The sequence below is a fragment of the Rattus norvegicus genome, chromosome 3, assembly GCF_036323735.1.
Source record: "Rattus norvegicus strain BN/NHsdMcwi chromosome 3, GRCr8, whole genome shotgun sequence".
Lineage (NCBI taxonomy): Eukaryota > Metazoa > Chordata > Mammalia > Rodentia > Muridae > Rattus > Rattus norvegicus.
In genome coordinates this window covers 95,601,267-95,620,399 of record NC_086021.1, presented here as the reverse complement: position 1 = coordinate 95,620,399, position 19,133 = coordinate 95,601,267, and the positions used below count along the sequence as shown (strand labels likewise).

The 19,133-nt window shown below is 37.8% G+C and overlaps 1 protein-coding gene and 1 pseudogene across 1 annotated transcript; both read right to left on the bottom strand.

Moving 5' to 3' along the window:
* Nucleotides 1-11,264: 11,264 nt before the first annotated feature.
* Or4a71 (olfactory receptor family 4 subfamily A member 71) lies at nt 11,265-12,182 on the bottom strand. The gene has a single exon (NM_001001378.1). It carries the CDS (start codon nt 12,180-12,182, stop codon nt 11,265-11,267), a length of 918 nt encoding a protein of 305 aa, NP_001001378.1.
* Olr683-ps (olfactory receptor pseudogene 683) lies at nt 18,385-18,793 on the bottom strand (annotated as a pseudogene).

Genomic DNA, 19,133 nt, shown 5'->3' with positions numbered 1-19,133 from the left:
AGGCTCTGAATGGGTGTTCCTTCTGTGTCTGATTTAATCTTTGCCTCTCCATTCCCTGCCATGGGTCTTCATATTCCCCTTCTAAAGAAGGAGTGAAGCATTCACATTTTGATCATCCCTCTTGAGTTTCATTTGTTCTAGGCATCTAGGGTAATTCAAGCGTGTGGGCTAATAGCCACTTATCAATGAGTGCATACCATGTGTATTTTTCTGTGATTGGGTTACCTCACTTAGGATGATATTTTCCAGTTCCAACCATTTGCCTATGAATTTCATAAAGTCATTGTTTTTGATAGCTGAGTAATATACCATTGTGTAGATGTACAACATTTTCTGTATCCATTCCTCTGTTGAAGGGCATCTGGGTTCTTTCCAGCTTCTGGCTACTATAAATAAGGCTGCAATGAACATAGTGGAGCACGTGTCTTTTTTATATGTTGGGACAACTTGTGGGTATATGCCCAAGAGAGGTATAGCTGGATCTTCAGGCAGTTCAATGTCCAGTTTTCTGAGGAACCTCCAGACTGATTTCCAGAATGGTTGTACCAGTCTGCAATCCCACCAACAATGGAGGAGTGTTCCTCTTTCTCCGCATCCTGGCCAGCATCTGCTGTCACCTGAGTTTTTGATCTTAGCCATTCTCATTGGTGTGAGATGAAATCTCAGGGTTGTTTTGATTTGCATTTCCCTTATGACTAAAGATGTTGAACATTTCATTAGGTGTTTCTCAGCCATTCGGCATTCCTCAGCTGTGAATTATTTGTTTAGCTCTGAACCCCATTTTTTAATAGGGTTATTTGTCTCCCTGCGATCTAACTTCTGGAGTTCCCTGTATAGTTTGGATATAAGCCCTCTATCTGTTGTAGGATTGGTAAAGATCTTTTCCCAATCTGTTGGTTGCCATTTTGTCCTAACCACAGTGTCCTTTGCCTTACAGAAGCTTTGCAGTTTTATGAGATCCCATTTGTCGATTCTTGATCTTAGAGCATAAGCCATTGGTGTTTTGTTCAGGAAAATTTTTCCAGTGCCCATGTGTTCCAGATGCTTCCCTAGTTTTTCTTCTATTAGTTTGAGTGTATCTGGTTTGATGTGGAGGTCCTTGATCCACTTTGACCTAAGCTTTGTACAGGGTGATAAGCATGGATCGATCTGCATTCTTCTACATGTTGACCTCCAGCTGAACCAGCACCATTTGCTGAAAATGCTATCTTTTTTTCCATTTGATGGTTTTGGCTCCTTTGTCAAAAATCAAGTGCCCATAGGTATGTGGGTTCATTTCTGGGTCTTCAATTCTATTCCATTGGTCTATCTGTCTGTCTCTGTACAAATACCACGCAGTTTTTATCACTATTGCTCTGTAATATTGCTTGAGTTCAGGGATAGTATTCCCCCTGAAGTCCTTTGATTGTTGAGGATAGTTTTAGCTATCCTAGATTTTTTGTTATTCCAGATGAATTTGCAAATTGTTCTGTCTAACTCTTTGAAGAATTGGATTGGTATTTTGATGGGGATTGCATTGAATCTTTAGATCGCTTTTGGTAAAATGGCCATTTTTACTATATTAATCCTGCCAATCCATGAGCATGGGAGATCTTTCCATCCTCTGAGATCTTCTTCAATATCTTTCTTCAGAGTCTTGAAATTCTTATTGTACAAATCTTTTACTTGCTTGGTTAAAGTCACACCGAGGTACTTTATATTATTTGGGTCTATTATGAAGGGTGTTGTTTCCCTAATTTCTTTCTTGGCTTGTTTCTCTTTTGTGTAGAGGAAGGCTACTGATTTATTTGAGTTAATTTTATACCCAGGCACTTTGCTGAAGTTGTTTATCAGCTTTAGTAGTTCTCTGGTGGAAGTTTTGGGATCACTTAAATATACTATCATATCATCTGCAAATAGTGATATTTTGACTTCTTCTTTTCCAATCTGTATCCCCTTGACCTCCTTTTTTGTCTGATTGCTCTGGCTAGAACTTTGAGAACTATATTGAATAAGTAGGGAGAGAGTGGGCAGCCTTGTCTAGTCCCTGATTTTAGTGGGATTGCTTCAAGTTTCTCTCCATTTAGTTTAATGTTAGCAACTAGTTTGCTGTATATGGCTTTTACTATGTTTAGGTATAGGCCTTGAATTCCAATTCTTCCCAGGACTTTTATCATGAAGGGGTTTTGAATTTTGTCGATTGCTTTCTCAGCATCTAATGAAATGATCATGTGTTTTTGTTCTTTCAGTTTGTTTATATAATGGATCACGTTGATGGTTTTCCGTATATTAAACCATCCCTGCGTGCCTGGGATGAAGTCTACTTGATCATGGTGGATGATTGTTTTGATATGCTCTTGGATTTGGTTTGCCAGAATTTTATTGAGTATTTTTGTGTCGATATTCATAAGGGAAATTGGTCTGAAGTTCTCTTTCTTTGTTGGCTCTTTGTGTGGTTTAGGTATAAGAGTAATTGTGGCTTCATAGAAGGAATTCGGTATTGCTCCATCTGTTTCAATTTTGTGGAATAGTTTGGATAATATTGGTATGAGGTCTTCTATGAAGTTCTGATAGAATTCTGCACCAAACCTGTCTGGACCTGGGCTCTTTTTGGTTGGGAGACATTTAATGACTGCTTGTATTTCCTTAGGAGTTATGGGGTTGTTTAACTGGTTTATCTGTTCCAGATTTAACTTCAGTACCTGGTATCTGTCTAGGAAATTGTCCATTTCCTGCAGATTTTCAAGTTTTGTTGAATATAGGCTTTTATAGTAAGATCTGATGATTTTTTGAATTTCCTCTGAATCTGTAGTTATGTCTCCCTTTTCATTTCTGATTTTGTTAATTTGGACACACTCTCTGTGTCCTCTCGTTGGTCTGGCTAAGGGTTTATCTATCTTGTTGTTTTTCTCAAAGAACCAACTTTTGGTTCTGTTGATTCTTTCTATGGTCCTTTTTGTTTCTACTTGGTTGATTTCAGCTCTGAGTTTGATTATTTCCTGCCTTCTACTCCTCCTGGGTGTATTTGCTTCTTTTTGTTCTAGAGCTTTTAGGTGTGCTGTCAAGCTGCTGGTATATGCTCTTTCCTGTTTCCTTCTGCAGGCACTCAGCGCTATGAGTTTTCCTCTTAGCACAGCTTTCATTGTGTCCCATAAGTTTGGGTATGTTGTACCTTCATTTTCATTAAATTCTAAAAAGTATTTAATTTCTTTCTTTATTTCTTCCTTGACCAGGTTATCATTGAGTAGAGCATTGTTCAATTTCCACATATATGTGGGTGTTCTTCCCTTATTTTTATTGAAGACCAGTTTTAGGCTGTGGTGGTCTGATAGCACCCATGGGATTATTTCTATCTTTCTGTACCTGCTGAGGTCCTTTTTTTGACCAATTATATGGTCAATTTTGGAGAAAGTACCATGAGGAGCTGAGAAGAAGGTATATCCTTTTGCTTTAGCATAGAATGTTCTATAAATATCTGTTAAGTCCATTTGGCTCATGACTTCTCTTAGTCTGTCTAGGTCTCTGTTTAATTTCTGTTTCCATGATCTGTCCACTGATGAGAGTGGGGTGTTGAAATCTCCTACTATTACTGTGTGATGTGCAATGTGTGCTTTGAGCTTTAGAAAGGTTTCTTTTATGTATGTAGGTGCCCTTGTATTTGGGGCATAGATATTTAGGATTGAGAGTTCATCTTGGTGGATTTTTCCTTTGATGAATATGAAGTGTCCTTCCTTATCTTTTTTGGTGACTTTTAGTTGAAAATTGATTTTATTTGATATTAGAATGGCTACTCCAGCTTGCTTCTTCTGACCATTTGCTTGGAAAGTTGTTTTCCAGCCTTTCACTCTGAGGTAGTGTCTGTCTTTGTCTCTGAGGTGTGTTTCCTGTAGGCAGCAGAATGCAGGGTCCTCGTTGCATATCCAGTTTGTTAATCTATGTCTTTTTTGGGGGAGTTGAGGCCATTGACGTTGAGAGATATTAAGGAATAGTGATTATTGCTTCCTGTTATATTCATATTTGGGTATGAGGTTATGTTTGTGTGCTTTTCTTCTCTTTGTTTTGTTGCCAAGACGATTAGTTTGTTGCTTCTTCTAGGGTATAGCTTGCCTCCTTATGTTGGGCTTTACCATTTATTATCCTTTGTGGTGCTGGATTTGTAGAAAGATATTGTGTAAATTTGGTTTTGTCATGGAATATCTTGGTTTCTCCATCTATGTTAATTGAGAGTTTTGCAGGATACAGTAACCTAGGCCAGCATTTGTGTTTTCTTAGGGTCTGTATAACATCTGTCCAGGATCTTCTGGCTTTCATAGTCTCTGGCGAAAAGTCTGGTGTGATTCTGATAGGTCTGCCTTTATATGTTACTTGACCTTTTTCCCTCACTGCTTTTAATATTCTTTCTTTATTTTGTGCGTTTGTTGTTTTGACTATTATGTGATGGGAGGTGTTTCTTTTCTGGTCCAATCTATTTGGAGTTCTGTAGGCTTCTTGTATGCCTATGGGTATCTCTTTTTTTATGTTAGGGAATTTTTCTTCTATGATTTTGTTGAAGATATTTACTGGTCCTTTGAGCTGGGAGTCTTCACTCTCTTCTATACTTATTATCCTTAGGTTTGATCTTCTCATTGAGTCCTGGATTTCCTGTATGTTTTGGACCAGTAGCTTTTTCCGTTTTACATTATCTTTGACAGTTGTGTCAATGATTTCTATGGAATCTTCTGCTCCTGGTATTCTCTCTTCCATCTCTTGTATTCTGTTGGTGATGCTTGTATCTACGGCTCCTTGTCTCTTCTTTTGGTTTTCTATATCTAGGGTTGTTTCCATGTGTTCTTTCTTGATTGCTTCTATTTCCATTTTTAATTCCTTCAACTGTTTGATTGTGTTTTCCTGGAATTCTTTCAGGGATTTTTGTGACTCCTCTCTATGGGGTTCTACTTGTTTATTTATGTTTTCCTGGAATTCTTTCAGGGATTTTTGTGAGTCCTCTCTATGGGCTTCTAGTTTATTTATGTTTTCCTGGAATTCTTTCAGGGATTTTTGCGATTCCTCTCTGTAGGCTTCTACTTGTTCTCTAAGGGAGTTCTTCACGTCTTTCTTGAAGTCCTCCAGCATCATGGTCAAATATGATTTTGAAACTAGATCTTGCTTTTCTGGTGTGTTTGGATATTCCGTGTTTGCTTTGGTGGGAGAATTGGGCTCTGATGATGCCATGTATTCTTGGTTTCTGTTGCTTGTGTTCCTGCGCTTGCCTCTCGCCATCAGATTATCTTTAGTGTTACTTTTTTTCTGTATTTCTGACAGTGGCTAGACTGTCCTATAAACCTGTGTGTCAGGAGTGCTGTAGACCTGTTTTCCTGTTTTCTTTCAGCCAGTTATGGGGACAGAGTGTTCTGCTTTCGGGCGTGTAGTTTTTCCTATCTACAGGTCTTCAGCTGTTCCTGTGGGCCTGTGTCTTGAGTTCACCAGGCAGGTCTCTTGCAGCAGAAAAGTTGGTCTTACCTGTGGTTCCGAGGGTCAAGTTCGCTCCTGGGGTGCTGCCTACGAGCTCTCTGTGGCGGCAGCAACCAGGAAGATCTGTGCTGCCCTTTCCGGGAGCTTCCGTGCACCAGGGTTCCAGATGGCGTTTGGTGTTTTCCTCTGGCGTCAGAGATGTGTGCAGAGTGCAGTCTCTTCTGGTTTCCCAGGCGTGTCTGCCTCTCTGAAGGTTTAGCTCTCCCTCCCATGGGATATGGGTGCAAAGAACTGTTTATCTGGTCGGTACCTTCAGGTTCTGGTGGTGTCTCCGATGCAGTGTATCTGCTGCTCCTGGGCCCTCCTCTATGGGGACCCAGAGGCCGGGGACCCAGTGGCCGTATATAGTTTCCTCTTGGGCCAGGGATGTGAGCAGGGGTGGGCAGTGTTGGTGTTCTCTTCCTCTCTGCAGCCTCAGGAGTGCCCACCTGACCAGGCGGTGAGGTCTCTCTCCCACGGGGTTTGGGAGCAGAGAGCTGCTGCGGGCAGGGATCTGCCGGTTTGGGACTCCTGGTAGACACAGGAAGTTTCGGGTCCTAGAGGAATTCTGCCTCTGTGTGTCCTGAGTTCACCAGGCAGGTCGCTTGCAGCAGAAAAGTTGGTCTTACCTGTGGTCCCGAGGCTCAAGTTTGCTAGTGGGGTGCTGCCTATGAGCTCTCCGAGGTGGCAGCAACCAGGAAGGACATTACGTTTTTATACATTCCTTGTTTTTGTTTAATCCTTCTTATTTTACATTTCAGATTTTTTTTCATCGTGGTCCACCTTCCATCTTTTTCACATCCCATACCTCCTCCTTGCCCCCCTGACTTCATGAGGATGTTCCCTTCCCACCACAAAACCCAACCATACCTCTAAACTTCTAGGGTCCTCCAGTCTCTTGAGGGTTAGGTGCATCTTCTCTGATTGAACCCAGACCTGGCAGTCCTCTGCTGTATATGTGTTGGGGGCCTCATATCAGTTGGTGTATACTGCCTTGTTGGTGGTCCAGTGTCTGGGAGATCTCAGGGGTCCAGGCTAATTGAGACATCTGGTCTTACTACATTGTCGTCCTCCTCCTCAACTTCTTGCAGCTTTTTCCTAATTCAATCACAGAGGTCAGCAGCTTCTTTCCATTGGTTGGGTGCAAATATCTGGATCTGACACTTTCAGTTGCTTGTTTGGTCTTTCAGAGGGCAGTCATGATAGGTCTGTTTTGGTGAGTGTTCCATAACTTCAGTGATAGTGGCCGGTACTGGGGCCTCCACTTGAGCTAGATTCCACTTTAAGCCTGTCACTGTACCTTCTTTTCCTCAGACTCCTCTCCATTTCCATCCCTGTAGTTCTTTCAGACAGGAAAATTATGGGTCAGAGTTTGCCAGTCAGTAAGATAGCAAGCCCATTTATCACTTGATGCCCTGTCTTTCTGCTGGAAGTGGGCTCTACAAGTTCCTTCTCTCCACTGTAAGTCATTGCATCTAAGGTTCTCCTTTTGAGTCCTCAGAGTCTCTTACCTCCCAGGTGTCTGGTACATTCTGGAAGGTTGCTCCCAACCTCCAACCTCCCTATGTTGCCTGTTTCCATTCTTTCTGTTAGCCTCAGAGCTTCAGTCCTATTCTCCCACCCAATACCAAATCTTTTCCCTTCTCCCTTCTCCCCAAACTCCTTTCCTTCTCAGGTCCCTTCCTCCCTCTCCCCTTGTGATTGTATTTTCTTTCTTCCAAGTAGGACTGAGGTATTCAATTAGGCTCTTCAGTTAATTGAACTTTCTGAGTTCTGCAGATTGTATCTTAGGTATTCTGTATTTTTATTTTTTGGTTAATATCCACTTATAAGTGAGTCCATACCATGTATGTCTTTTTAGGTCTGAGTTACCTAACTCAGGATGATATTTTATTCCCTCCATTTGCCTGCAAAACTTATGATGCCCTCATTCTTAAGTTGAAAAGTATTCTGTTGTGTAAATGAACCCCATTTTCTATATCCATTTTTCTGTCATGGGACATCTACATTGTTTTCAGCTTCTGGCTATAATAAACAAGGATGCTATGGACATAGTGGAACAAGTGTCCCTGTGCCCTGGTAGGGCATCTTTTTGGATATATTCCCCAAAGTGGTATTGTTTGGTCTTAGAGAAGATCTATTTTTAATTTTCTGAGGAACCTGCAGTTTGATTTCCAGAGTGGTTGTACTAGTTTGCAATCCCACCAGCAATGAAGGACTGTTCCTCTTTCTCCACATTCACACCAACATGTGTTGTCATTTGAGGTTTTGCCCTTAGCCATTCTGATTGGTGTAAGGTGGAATTTCAGGGTCGTTTTGATTTGCATTTCTCTCATCATTGAGGACTTTGAACTGAGAAGCACCTAAAGATTCCGTTGTTGTGAATTCTCAATTTAGTTCTATGCCCCATTTTTTGATTTGGTTGTTTGGTGTTTTGGTGGTTAGCTTCTTGAGTTCTTTATATATTTTGGATACAAGCTCTCTATTGGACGTGGGATTAGTAAAGATCTTTCCCAATCTGTAGGTTGCCAATTTGTCTTATTGATTATGTCCTTTGCCTTACAGAAGCTTTCCAGCTTCATGAGGTCCCATTTATCAATTTATGATCTTTGAGTGTGAGTCTTTGGAATTCTATTTAGGAAATTTCCCACTGTGGCAATCCCAAAGGATATTATAAGGAAGAAAGGACCACCATACTTCTAATCAACTTGCGTGATATGGTTGTGCAATATACAACATCTATAAGAGTAAGACTGGCAAGGAAGAAGTAAGTACACTGGAGAGCTCACAGAGGTAAGGGACCATAACTTTTTTCACAGTAACATTTTTCAGCATTGTTATAATATACATGAACAAAACCATGACAAATGATTCTTTTTACTAGTGAGAAACCTGAGTGAGTCCCCAAAGCAAAAATTTTGTTATGCCTTATGAATTTTTCATGAGTCCTTCTCAGAAATGAAATGGTCAGCTAAACAGGGCTTATTGTGAACTTGTGGTCATGGCTATGGGTACATCACAACATTGAGCACATCTTTGTTTTCTACAGTTGTGAACCTGAAATAAAGATTCAGAGACCAGTCCACATGTCCTCATTCAAGGAATCAAATTTGTTTCTGACGTTAATTTTATTTCCCATTTGATGTTTTTGTTGAGTCTAAGATTAAAAATGATATCTTGAAACAACAGTAGAGACTTTGGTTAGAGACTGATCAATTTTGTTCATTTAAAAAAATTATCCCTTGCCAGAGACCAATATAGAAAACCAAAATGTACTTTAAAATGCAGAAGTGTAAAGGCCTGTCCCAGTGAAAATATCTACAACATACTTCCAGATTTAAATTTTGGGAAATATTGAACAAAAGTGAGTAAAGAGATTCTAAGATTCTGTGGATCAGGGATTAGCTGCAAAGTATTCCTCGCACTAATGTCAGCAGATGAGCCCATATGGCTTCAGCAACATGACTGTCCAAATGTGAGACAAAAAGGACAACGTCAATGGACACACCAAAGTGGACAAGGAAAGACCATGAAGCGTCAACCCTATACCAAGAACATAGGCAACAAGAGGAAAGCTGGTAATGGGAAAGTAGGTCTTCCTTAATGAAGAGCATACCAACTGCTTATCCAACACCCAGTACTCAGATAAACAAATACATGTACATTATGCAAAATGATCAGGTTATATTTAGGCATATACATGTATGAACATATAAACATATGAATGCAGTAACAATTAATAAAAGAAGAGACCATGGATTTGAAAGAGAATGCGAAGCAATTTATGAGAGGGGTTGGAAGAAGTAAACAGAAAGAAAAGATGTAATTATATACTCAAAAATAAAGCAAGGCCACATAAAGAAAGAAATTCATATGTTGAGAAATAAACTTAAAGTATTTTCATGATGTTTAAATTTTGTTAATTTCTCCATTACATCTTGGCATAGTCTCCTTTTGGGCCTGGGTAGTACTAGAAATGTTCCATTATAATAGCTCTTAAGGGAGATAGTAAACAGAGAGTGTGATGGAATGTGTGCAATAAAAGCAAGGAAGAGGTGAATAACAGAAGAAAAAGAAAAGGAACAGATTGGAGCAGTATAACACACAAGAGGCCACTGTGGGGAACAAAAAATGGAAAGTATATAAAGTACACGTATATAAAGACTGCATGATAAAAACTGTTACTCTGGATGGCATCATGAACTTAATTATAAATGACTTTAAACCAAATATCTATGGATCTCTGTATCAAGTCACTAATACACTACATTTCTTATTTAAGATGTTACATTTGAGCATTGTTGCTAAGAATGAAATTCAGTGGAGAATCTTCCTTTCCTGAAATCTACCAACAAACCTTCCACATATTAGGTAATACAGCATCAATCTTGTACTTGAAGTGCTCATATTTGATATGTTTACTTTTGAACCACAATCTTAGCCTTAAGGAGCATCCAACCAATTGTTTTTATGGACTGTCAGAGGTGATATTCCCTGTTTGTAGTTACTTCAGAGTTCATAAGACTCTCATGAATCTTAAAACTATTGACTTTAGACAGCATTTAGTTACTATAAAAGTGTCTTGCATGTTTACATCTGTAGCAATTACATCATCTGAGGTTTTCTAACAGCTGCAAATCTCTGCATTACTAGATCCAGTATAAATTCTTATTGTGTCTTGATTTTCTAAGGTTTATTCTTAAATTTACGAGTATGTGTAAGTGTGATCTACTAAATGTATGTATGCCATCAGCATTCAGGGATGCACAGAATCTGAAAGGCATCAGATCCACTCAAACTTTAGACAGTTGTAATTCAACTGCTATGCGTGTTAGAAACCAAACCTCCATACGCTAGAAAAGCAGTTGGCATTTGTTTAATTGATTAATCCTGTCAAATTGTCAGATATTTAGTAAAGTCTTAATATTTAAACAAATTATTTTCAGAAAATATAAAATCTTCACCTTTTAGAAAGGGATAGGTTGTGAATTTATGATACAAAATACACTGAAAATTGAAGTAGAGAACAATTGATTCTGTTGTTAAATATAGTCATTCCTGGGAAAGCTAAAATACACATAAATGTATAATGATACCCAAGACCAGCATAATAAAAGAAATATTTCATAGCCATAAAAAAAGACATTGGTCTTGATCACTTTATTAATGAAATTACAAATATGCTTCAGGAGGTACATCAAAATGTATGAGATTAAAGAAGGCAATTCTAGATCCCATACAAAAGCTATGTACACAACTATCTGTACAGCCTACTTCTTTCTTTCTGACTAACACTTCCATTTTTTGCCCACAGAAGGAAACCTATAACAATCTAAATATAGTTCTATGCATATATCTTGAATCATACAAAAATCTTTAGGCTTTCACTCTTCCACATAATTGTCATCTAGTGCAAATAAAATGTAGCAACTACTGTGACCAAATAGTGCCTCAAATTTTCTATTAAATAGTACCTAGGGAAGACAGTTTTGCACACTGACATTTTTCTAATCTTACTTCAGTGCTATCTGAAAAATAAAGTCGAAGGTGAATTTTTTTATTGTTACTTGTAATATAAAAGAGTCCGATAACCATTTTCATCTTCTAAATATTCTCTAGGCTACACCATTAAGGGCTAAGGCTCACAAACACCTTGATCATAATCTCAATTGAAAATGTATTTTTCACTTTCAATGACTTGGAATAATATCAGTATTCCTACATGAGGAGAGCACAACATATCTTGTTATAATTTTCAATTTTCAGTTAATAGTATTCAGTGAGAAAGCAACCTTCTATGCTGATGTTTTACACCAGAGCTTTTTTATGGAATTTTTCATTTCTGAGTTTCTCAAGGTATATATCAATGGATTCAGCATAGGACTAACAACTGTATAAAACACAGCGATATATTTATCAATAGGAAAGTTGGAGACAGGTCTAGCATAAATAAAAATACAGGGAGCAAAAAAGCAAATAACCACCATGATGTGGGAGCTGCAGGTGGACAGAGCTTTGCGCCTTCCTTCCTGACTGTGGGTCTTAAGAGAGTTTAGAATGATTCCATAGGAGACTAAGAGAAAGGTGAAAATTCCCACACAGATTACTCCACCATTGGCCATGACGGTGATGCCAAGGAAGAAGGTGTCAGTGCACGCAAGTCCCAGTAGTGGATTCATGTCACACATGAAGTGATCAATGACATTGGGACCACAAAAAGGGAGTTTATACACAGTCAGAACTTGAATCGTTGAGTGTACTGTGCCTCCAACACCAGCGACCAGCAAAAGGAGAATGCATACCCGCTGGTTCATAATGGTCAAATAGTGCAGTGGCTTGCAGATGGCCACATAGCGATCATAGGCCATGAAAACCAGAAGGAAGACCTCAACACCGCCAAATAAGTGCTCTACGAAGAGCTGGAGCATGCAAGCTCTGAAGGAGATTGTCTTTTTATCTTTTAAAAAGCCTACAATCAAATTTGGTGAGATGGTATTGCAATAAAACGCATCCAGGACTGACAGACAGGCAAGAAAGAAGTACATTGGGGATTTTAAGGAAGGGCTGGCAATCACTGTCACTGCAATGAGCAAGTTGCCCAGCATTGTCACAAGATAGGTGAGCGAAAACAAGGCAAATAATGCTTTTTGTCCAGCAGGATCTTGAGTAAGGCCCACAAAAATGAATTCTGTGACATTGTAGCCCTGTCCCATTGACCTGTTTAGGAGGCTTATTTCAGAGATGACAGCTCAAACAAGAACTATTCTGAAGCATGTATATGTCCATGAAAAACTCTCTCCTTAGCTTTTCTGATGCTGAGCATATAGTAGGTATTCAGTGAACAGTGTGTTCCTCTTCCAGTAATCACAGTGGACCCTGTGTTGATGTCTATTTCTTCTTAGAAGTTTTAGTTGTGCTTAAAAGTACAAGGGTTTATTTTAAGTCACAGTGTATCTATATACTATAATCATGTATTTTAAAGATCTTAAAGTTTTTACTTTTAGCAACACATTTGAAAGATTAGAAAAGGGCACCTATCTTTCAGAAATATACACTCTATAATGTTAATAACCATCAATATGAAGTGAGATGGCTCAGTGGTTGAGATCACTATTAATTTTATTTTACAGAGGAACCCAGTTCAATTTTCCACATTTACAAAGTGGTCCACAAACATTTATAACTACAGTTTCTGTGAGTCCAATGTCTTTTCTTACCTACACACCACCAGACATGCATGTAGTACACAACCATATGTGCAGACCATCAAATAAAATAACATAAATGATTTTAAAGTACATATACCAAATAACATGGAGTCATTACCTGAAGTTGCTTTATGAAGAACATATTTAAAAGATCATCTGGACATCTATGAGCAATGCTGTGGCACTATTATACATCTTAACACACTTCTCAAATGCTTGCCACCTTTACAAACAGTCCACTAAACTGAAAAGGATGGTCCAAGAGAGGTTCTTGGACATTCTTTCAGGAGAAGAGTCATCGTTGGTGACTCATGTGAATTCTTGTGCCATGTTCCTTCTGATGCTGTTTTGGGTTCTTTTTTTGCTATGAAGGTAAATGTTGGACCACATGATAAACATCCCTGTGCCCAAACTTCATCATTTCTATCATAGTAATATTCTTAAATATACATCCTGTAATACTTTGTTGGTGGTGGTAGTGATGGTGGTAGTAGATATGAAACAGTTCTTAAGTATTTTTCAACACCTGATAAAAAATGACATAGTATGTCTCCCAGACCAAAGAGAATAAGTCATATTTATCATCCACACTGAAGATAATAGCCATAGAACAGAAACTATTATATGTGTATATGGGAAGCCTGTGGATATTCATGTGAGTATGTGTGACATGTAAATACATAAAATATCCAATAAAAATATAAAGAATATTGAAAATTCATGATCACTGCTGAGGTTCACAAATAAATCATAAATCATAGAAGGCTTAGAAATTATCTATGACATCAGAGATATTCATATATATACCTATTTATTTATTATATATTGCATATATACATATGTAATATTTTTCTATGGAGAAATGTATCTTGTCTAGAGGAAAGAATGCATTTACATAGATGTGGGAGTGAGATAGGACACACGAAACAAATCTGGACTTTATTTAGAAGCTTACCATGATCCTGTGTGTCATTCCCATTATTATCAATGTCTGATTCAGAAGATCTTCACTTGCAGAATCCACAGACTGAAAGCAACAGACCCGTTGAATGACATGAGAAAAATATTCTACATCTACTATTCCTGCTTTCACATTTCACCTTCCACAACATATTGCTTCTTTAACTATCTTTAGCTATCAGTGATATATTTCCCTAGGACAACTCTACTATTTCTCAGTTTAACATTCCTATAACATAACAAAAATAATTATTGAACCATATATTATACTTTAAAAGTTTTTAAGAATTTGATTCTATGAAAGTGCTGGACTAGTTATACTATACTTTCAATAATAGCAGATCACATTTCTCGAAAAATAATTTATAGTTTAAGATCATAGTAATATGTTAACATTCATGAATTTAGGTGACAGTAGATGTGAATGTATCTGAATATGAATTTTCCTCTGTATATGTCCTAACATCTTAATAGACATCATTTTAAGATTCACAAATAAAATCCCATAGGAAGCCTCAGAACATAAATAACTATATTTGTTCTCTTATACTAGAATATACTTGTTATATGGAATTACAATTACTTGTATATATGTCCCTTATAAACTACATTTTTTGTTGATATGCAATAAAAATGTTACACACATGAATCAATTTTAAATAAATGAACTGCATCTGTATAGTTAATGATGTATCAGATAAATGTCAATTTCCTACATAAAAAACAGGCAACAATCAGACCATAATATAACATAACAAACATAGTTCTGAATAAGTTTTATGTTCTAACCATTTTCTAATTCAGATACTTTGGGGAGGAGAATCTCATATTAAAAATATTAGTTGTACTTCACATATCACAAAATGCTTTACCTACCATGCCTACTTCATTAGCTCAAGAATTCATATATTGGATTTCTTGGTGTACTTCTCATTGGTTGAGAAAGTAATTGCCTCTGTTACTAACAGTGATTAGCAAATAAAGTTGTTAATATAAAGACTTATATAAGGAGCTTTAACTATAATATCAGTATTTAATTTATGAAGCTAATTGCACATTCTTACCTTCTCTGAAAATACATTTGTAAAAAAATAATGTTGCCATGATTTGCAAAATTATGAATTAAATTGACCTAATTGTGGAAATAAAGGTTCTTCAATCCCAATTTAAAAGCACCAGTAAACAAAGTTGGTCTTAAAATTCTAATTATCAGTTATGTAAATTGTTCTCCTTGTCAGAAATTATTCATGGGAGAAAAGACTTTCCATGAAGAATGACAATAATTTCCAAGAGATTGTCTATTGTAGTTCTATGTAATGATGGTCAGGTTAATATTTACTCATATATAGGACAGATATATACTTTTCTCCTGAATAGAGTAAAATACTTTCAACCACTCATTCACTAAAAATGAATCTTTATAATACTTTTCTAACCTTTCTTAAACTATACACCCTTATTTCCAGTTTCACCTCAAAGCAACAGAGATTATTCATGAATATATAAGAACATATAAATGAGTCTAAGGTCATTATAATTTTTTTTAATATTGGATCAAGTTCAAAGAAAGAACTCTCGTCTGAGAAGGTTTCTTTCCTTGAATAACCTCTAGGGAGAAAAGATTTGGCAGATACAACAACAAAAGTAGTTAACTGCCATGTAACATGGACTTTGCTATGAAAAGAATAATTCAAATGTAGACTATTAATAAAATGTTGTGAATTTTTATAAATGTGTTGTTATAAAATGCTTTGGTAAGGCAAATCATATGTGAACCAGAGTAAAGACAAAGATATCCCTACCCCATTACCCAGCCATACCTCAACAGAGAACTAACTGCCTTACTCTACAGTGAAAGAGACTCTATCCAAGAAGCTGTGAGTCTTTGAGGAAATTGCATATGTATGTAACTTATTCACTTTATATTCTGCTCACTGCCCCACTACTAGTCACCCCCTCCCACAATATTTTCCCTGCCCCTCCTCCCCTTCTTCTCGAAGTGGGAGGGAATCCCACTGGGGATCCCACAACCCTGCACATCAAGTCTATGAGGCAAGTCACATTCTCTGCCGAGTTCTAACAAGTAAGCCTAGCTAGAACATAACATATGTATAGGCAAGAGCTTTTGGGATAGGCCGTGTTCCAGTTGTTAGGATTCACATGCAGACCAAGCAGTATGTCTGCTATGTATGCAGGGAGGCCTTGTTCTTGCCTGTGTATGGTTTTTGGTTTGGGCTTCAGTCTCTGAAGCCCTTATGGTCCAAGTTAGTTGCTCTGTTGGTCTTCCTGTAAAGTTCCTCCTATCCATTTCAAACCTGGAATCCTTTCTCCTATTCTTCCATAAAATTCTTAGAAAATTTAAACTGCAGAATATGATATAGTTGACATTAAAATTATTGAAAAGGCAGCCAGTCATAGTTCTGCACATTTGAATGGAGGAGAGACGTTTGAATGATGCCAGAATCTCGGTGGAGCTGTAGTGAATTTAGTCTACTCATTTCATCCCTTATTTCCAACACAATACTAGTGGAATAGCTATTTCTGTCCAGAAAATTTCAAACACTACAATGCCTAGAGTCTCATTGATGTCCTGGTAACTGTGCTTATCATTCCTTCCATTGAGCACAGTTTATTATGGTTTTATTTGAAAATCATTCTTCTTCCACTAAAAAGTAGCTATTTCAGTTTATCTAATATGCAGATAAATTAACAACCTCCAACATGTGTAGTTACATTATTATTGTGCCTCTCTCTCAAGGGTATGTTTTCAAAGATATATTAAATGTATATCTAACATGATAAAATTTTCTGAGAGTTTAATTATTACTTGAAGATAAAGAAATTAGACAACACGTGTTTTATTTTTTCCTTTTGAGTTCATAAAATGAGGAGTACTTTTTTCTTATCTGAATGAAGTTGCTATCACATGATGCTTGTGAGTTACCAACACTAACTATCAAGCACTAGAGACCTCCATTACCATTCTACCTGCAGCAGCTTTTACTAAAGGCACTGCAGATAGCCTGGAAGAGAAAGAACACTCCTCGAATGATCACTGCAACTCCTGGCTTGGGAAAGCAGCCATTTTCAAATATACATAACCTACTCAATCCTAGGAAATCAAATGTTATAAGTCTGGTGGTTGAAGACTCTGCCCAACTAATTAACTCATCTCCTGAATCACAGCAGAATATCCTAGTCATATGAAAACAGCCATCCCTGGAATCATGGCAGCAGACACCATCCCAGGAAAACAACCATCTCAGTTTGCCATTCAGCCATTGCAAGGGGACCCAAAACTCTTAATTTATAATACTTGTTTTAAAACTAGTAACATGTCTAATGATGAGACAGTCTTGCACTATCTACAGTTATTCCACACGAGAGTTTTGATGTGAAATTTTTTTAATTAATCTTTTCGACAATCGAGTTGTTATCCCAGTACAGGCCTGCCCTTTAAGAGTTCTTCATTCCATTCCTCTTCCCCCTCTCCAATAAGAAATTCCCACTCCCCACCTCCACCTTTCCAGGCCTCTCCACTCCCTGAGCCTCAAGTCTCTTGAAGGTTAGGTACATCTTCTTTCACTGAGAGCAGACCAGATAGTCCTCTGCTATATATGTGTCAGGGGCTTTGCACCAGCTGGTGTATGCTGCCTGGTTGATGGCTCAGTGTCTGAGAGATCTTGGAGGTCCAGGTTAATTGAGACTGCTTGTCTTCCTGTGGGGTTGCCCTCTTCCACAATTTATTCCAGCCTTTCCCTAATTCAACTGCAGGGGTCCTCAGCTTCTGTACATTAGTTGGGTGTAAGTATTTGAGGCTATCTTGGTCAACTATTTGTTAAGCCTCTCTGAGGGCACACATGTTAGGCTCTTGTCTGTAAGCACATCATAGTATCAGTAATAGGGTCAGGTCTTGGGGCCTCACCTTGAGATGGATTCCAATTTGAACCTGTTACTGGACCTACTTTTCTTCTGTCTCCTATTTTTGTACCTGTACTTCTTTTAGAAAGGAACAATTCTAGGTCAGAGGTTTTGACTATGGGATGGAAACTCCATCCCTCCACTTGATGCCCGGTCTTTCTATTGGACATAGACTCTATAAGTTCCCTCTCACCACTGTTGGGCATTTTATCTAAGGTCCCTCTCTTTGAGACCTTAGAGTCTCTCACTTCCCAGGTCTCTGGTATATTCTAGAGTGTCCTCTTACCTCCTACCTCCTGAGGTATATGTTTTGATTCATTCTGCTAACCCTCAGGTTTCACCCATGCCCCCCCATACGTGATCATGATCCCCTCTTGCCTAGCCTGTTCTCTCACCCAGGTCCTTCACCCTCTGTGATTGTTTTCTTCTCCCTCCCAAGTGGGATTGAGGCATCCTTACATGGGCACTTTAGCTTGCTAACCTTCTTGAATTCTGTGAATATTTCCTGGATATTCTGTAATTTTTGCCTTATATACACTTATTAGTGAATATGTATCATTCATGTCCTTTGAGTCTGACTTAACTCACTTAGGATGATATTTTCTAGTTCTATCCATGTGCCTACAAAACTTATGATATCCTATTTCTTAATAGGTGAATAGTATTCCATTGTGTAAATCAACCACATTTTCTGTATCTATCCTACTGTTGTGGTACTTTAGGGTTGTTTCCAGCTTGTGACTATCAAAAATAAGTTTGTTATAAACATAGTGGAACATATATGCTCCTATGGCATGGTGGGGTATCTTTTGGGACTTTCTCAAGATGTTGGAAGGATTCAAAATGGGAGTAATAACTGCATTTAAAAAGCTACAGATTTATCAGTATCAAGTTCTTATACTGGACACACAAAATGGTCAATTATATTAGAGTCACAGAAAGGAAAATTATTATCAATGAGAATTTGAATAAATGATTATTTGAATGAATAAATAATATAAGTACCAACAAGTAAATATTGGGTAAGGAACTGTTCCATGCAAGGGGTGATAAAAATAGTATTTTAACAGAGAGTAATGATATGATCAAATTTGGAGAGATGTACATATAGGGGTAGTAGGCTGGAAGAAGTACACTGAATAACCTAAGGAATGACTGTCAAGTTCTGTCCCTGCAATGGTCACATAGCTCACAGTTATTAAAATGAAGGCAAGTAAAACATTATAAATAATGCTTTTACCAAACAGGATCTTGAGTAAGGGCCTGGGAGGACAAATTCTGTAAAATTGCTGCTTTTTCTCATTCAGAAGAAGAGGACCTGTCATGAAGTTGTGAACATGGTTAAAAGTCCATCAGAACATCAAGCATATCTTCATCATGATCCATTGTTGAAGTTACAGTACAGCTCTTCATTCCAATCCCATGTTACCAGAAATAAGACTCATGCAAATATATTTACAAATAGGTTGGCCATATAGCTAGGCTCTTTCCGTCTAGATGATAAGTTAAAATAAGCTATGTATTTTAGCTTACATTCTTCCACATGATTGATTACCTGTGCTTAATTACCATGCA

Coding starts and splice junctions, on each gene's coding strand:
- Or4a71 (NM_001001378.1), bottom strand. CDS start 12,182: ATGGGACAGGGCTACAATGTCACAGAATTCATTTTTGTGGGCCTTACT.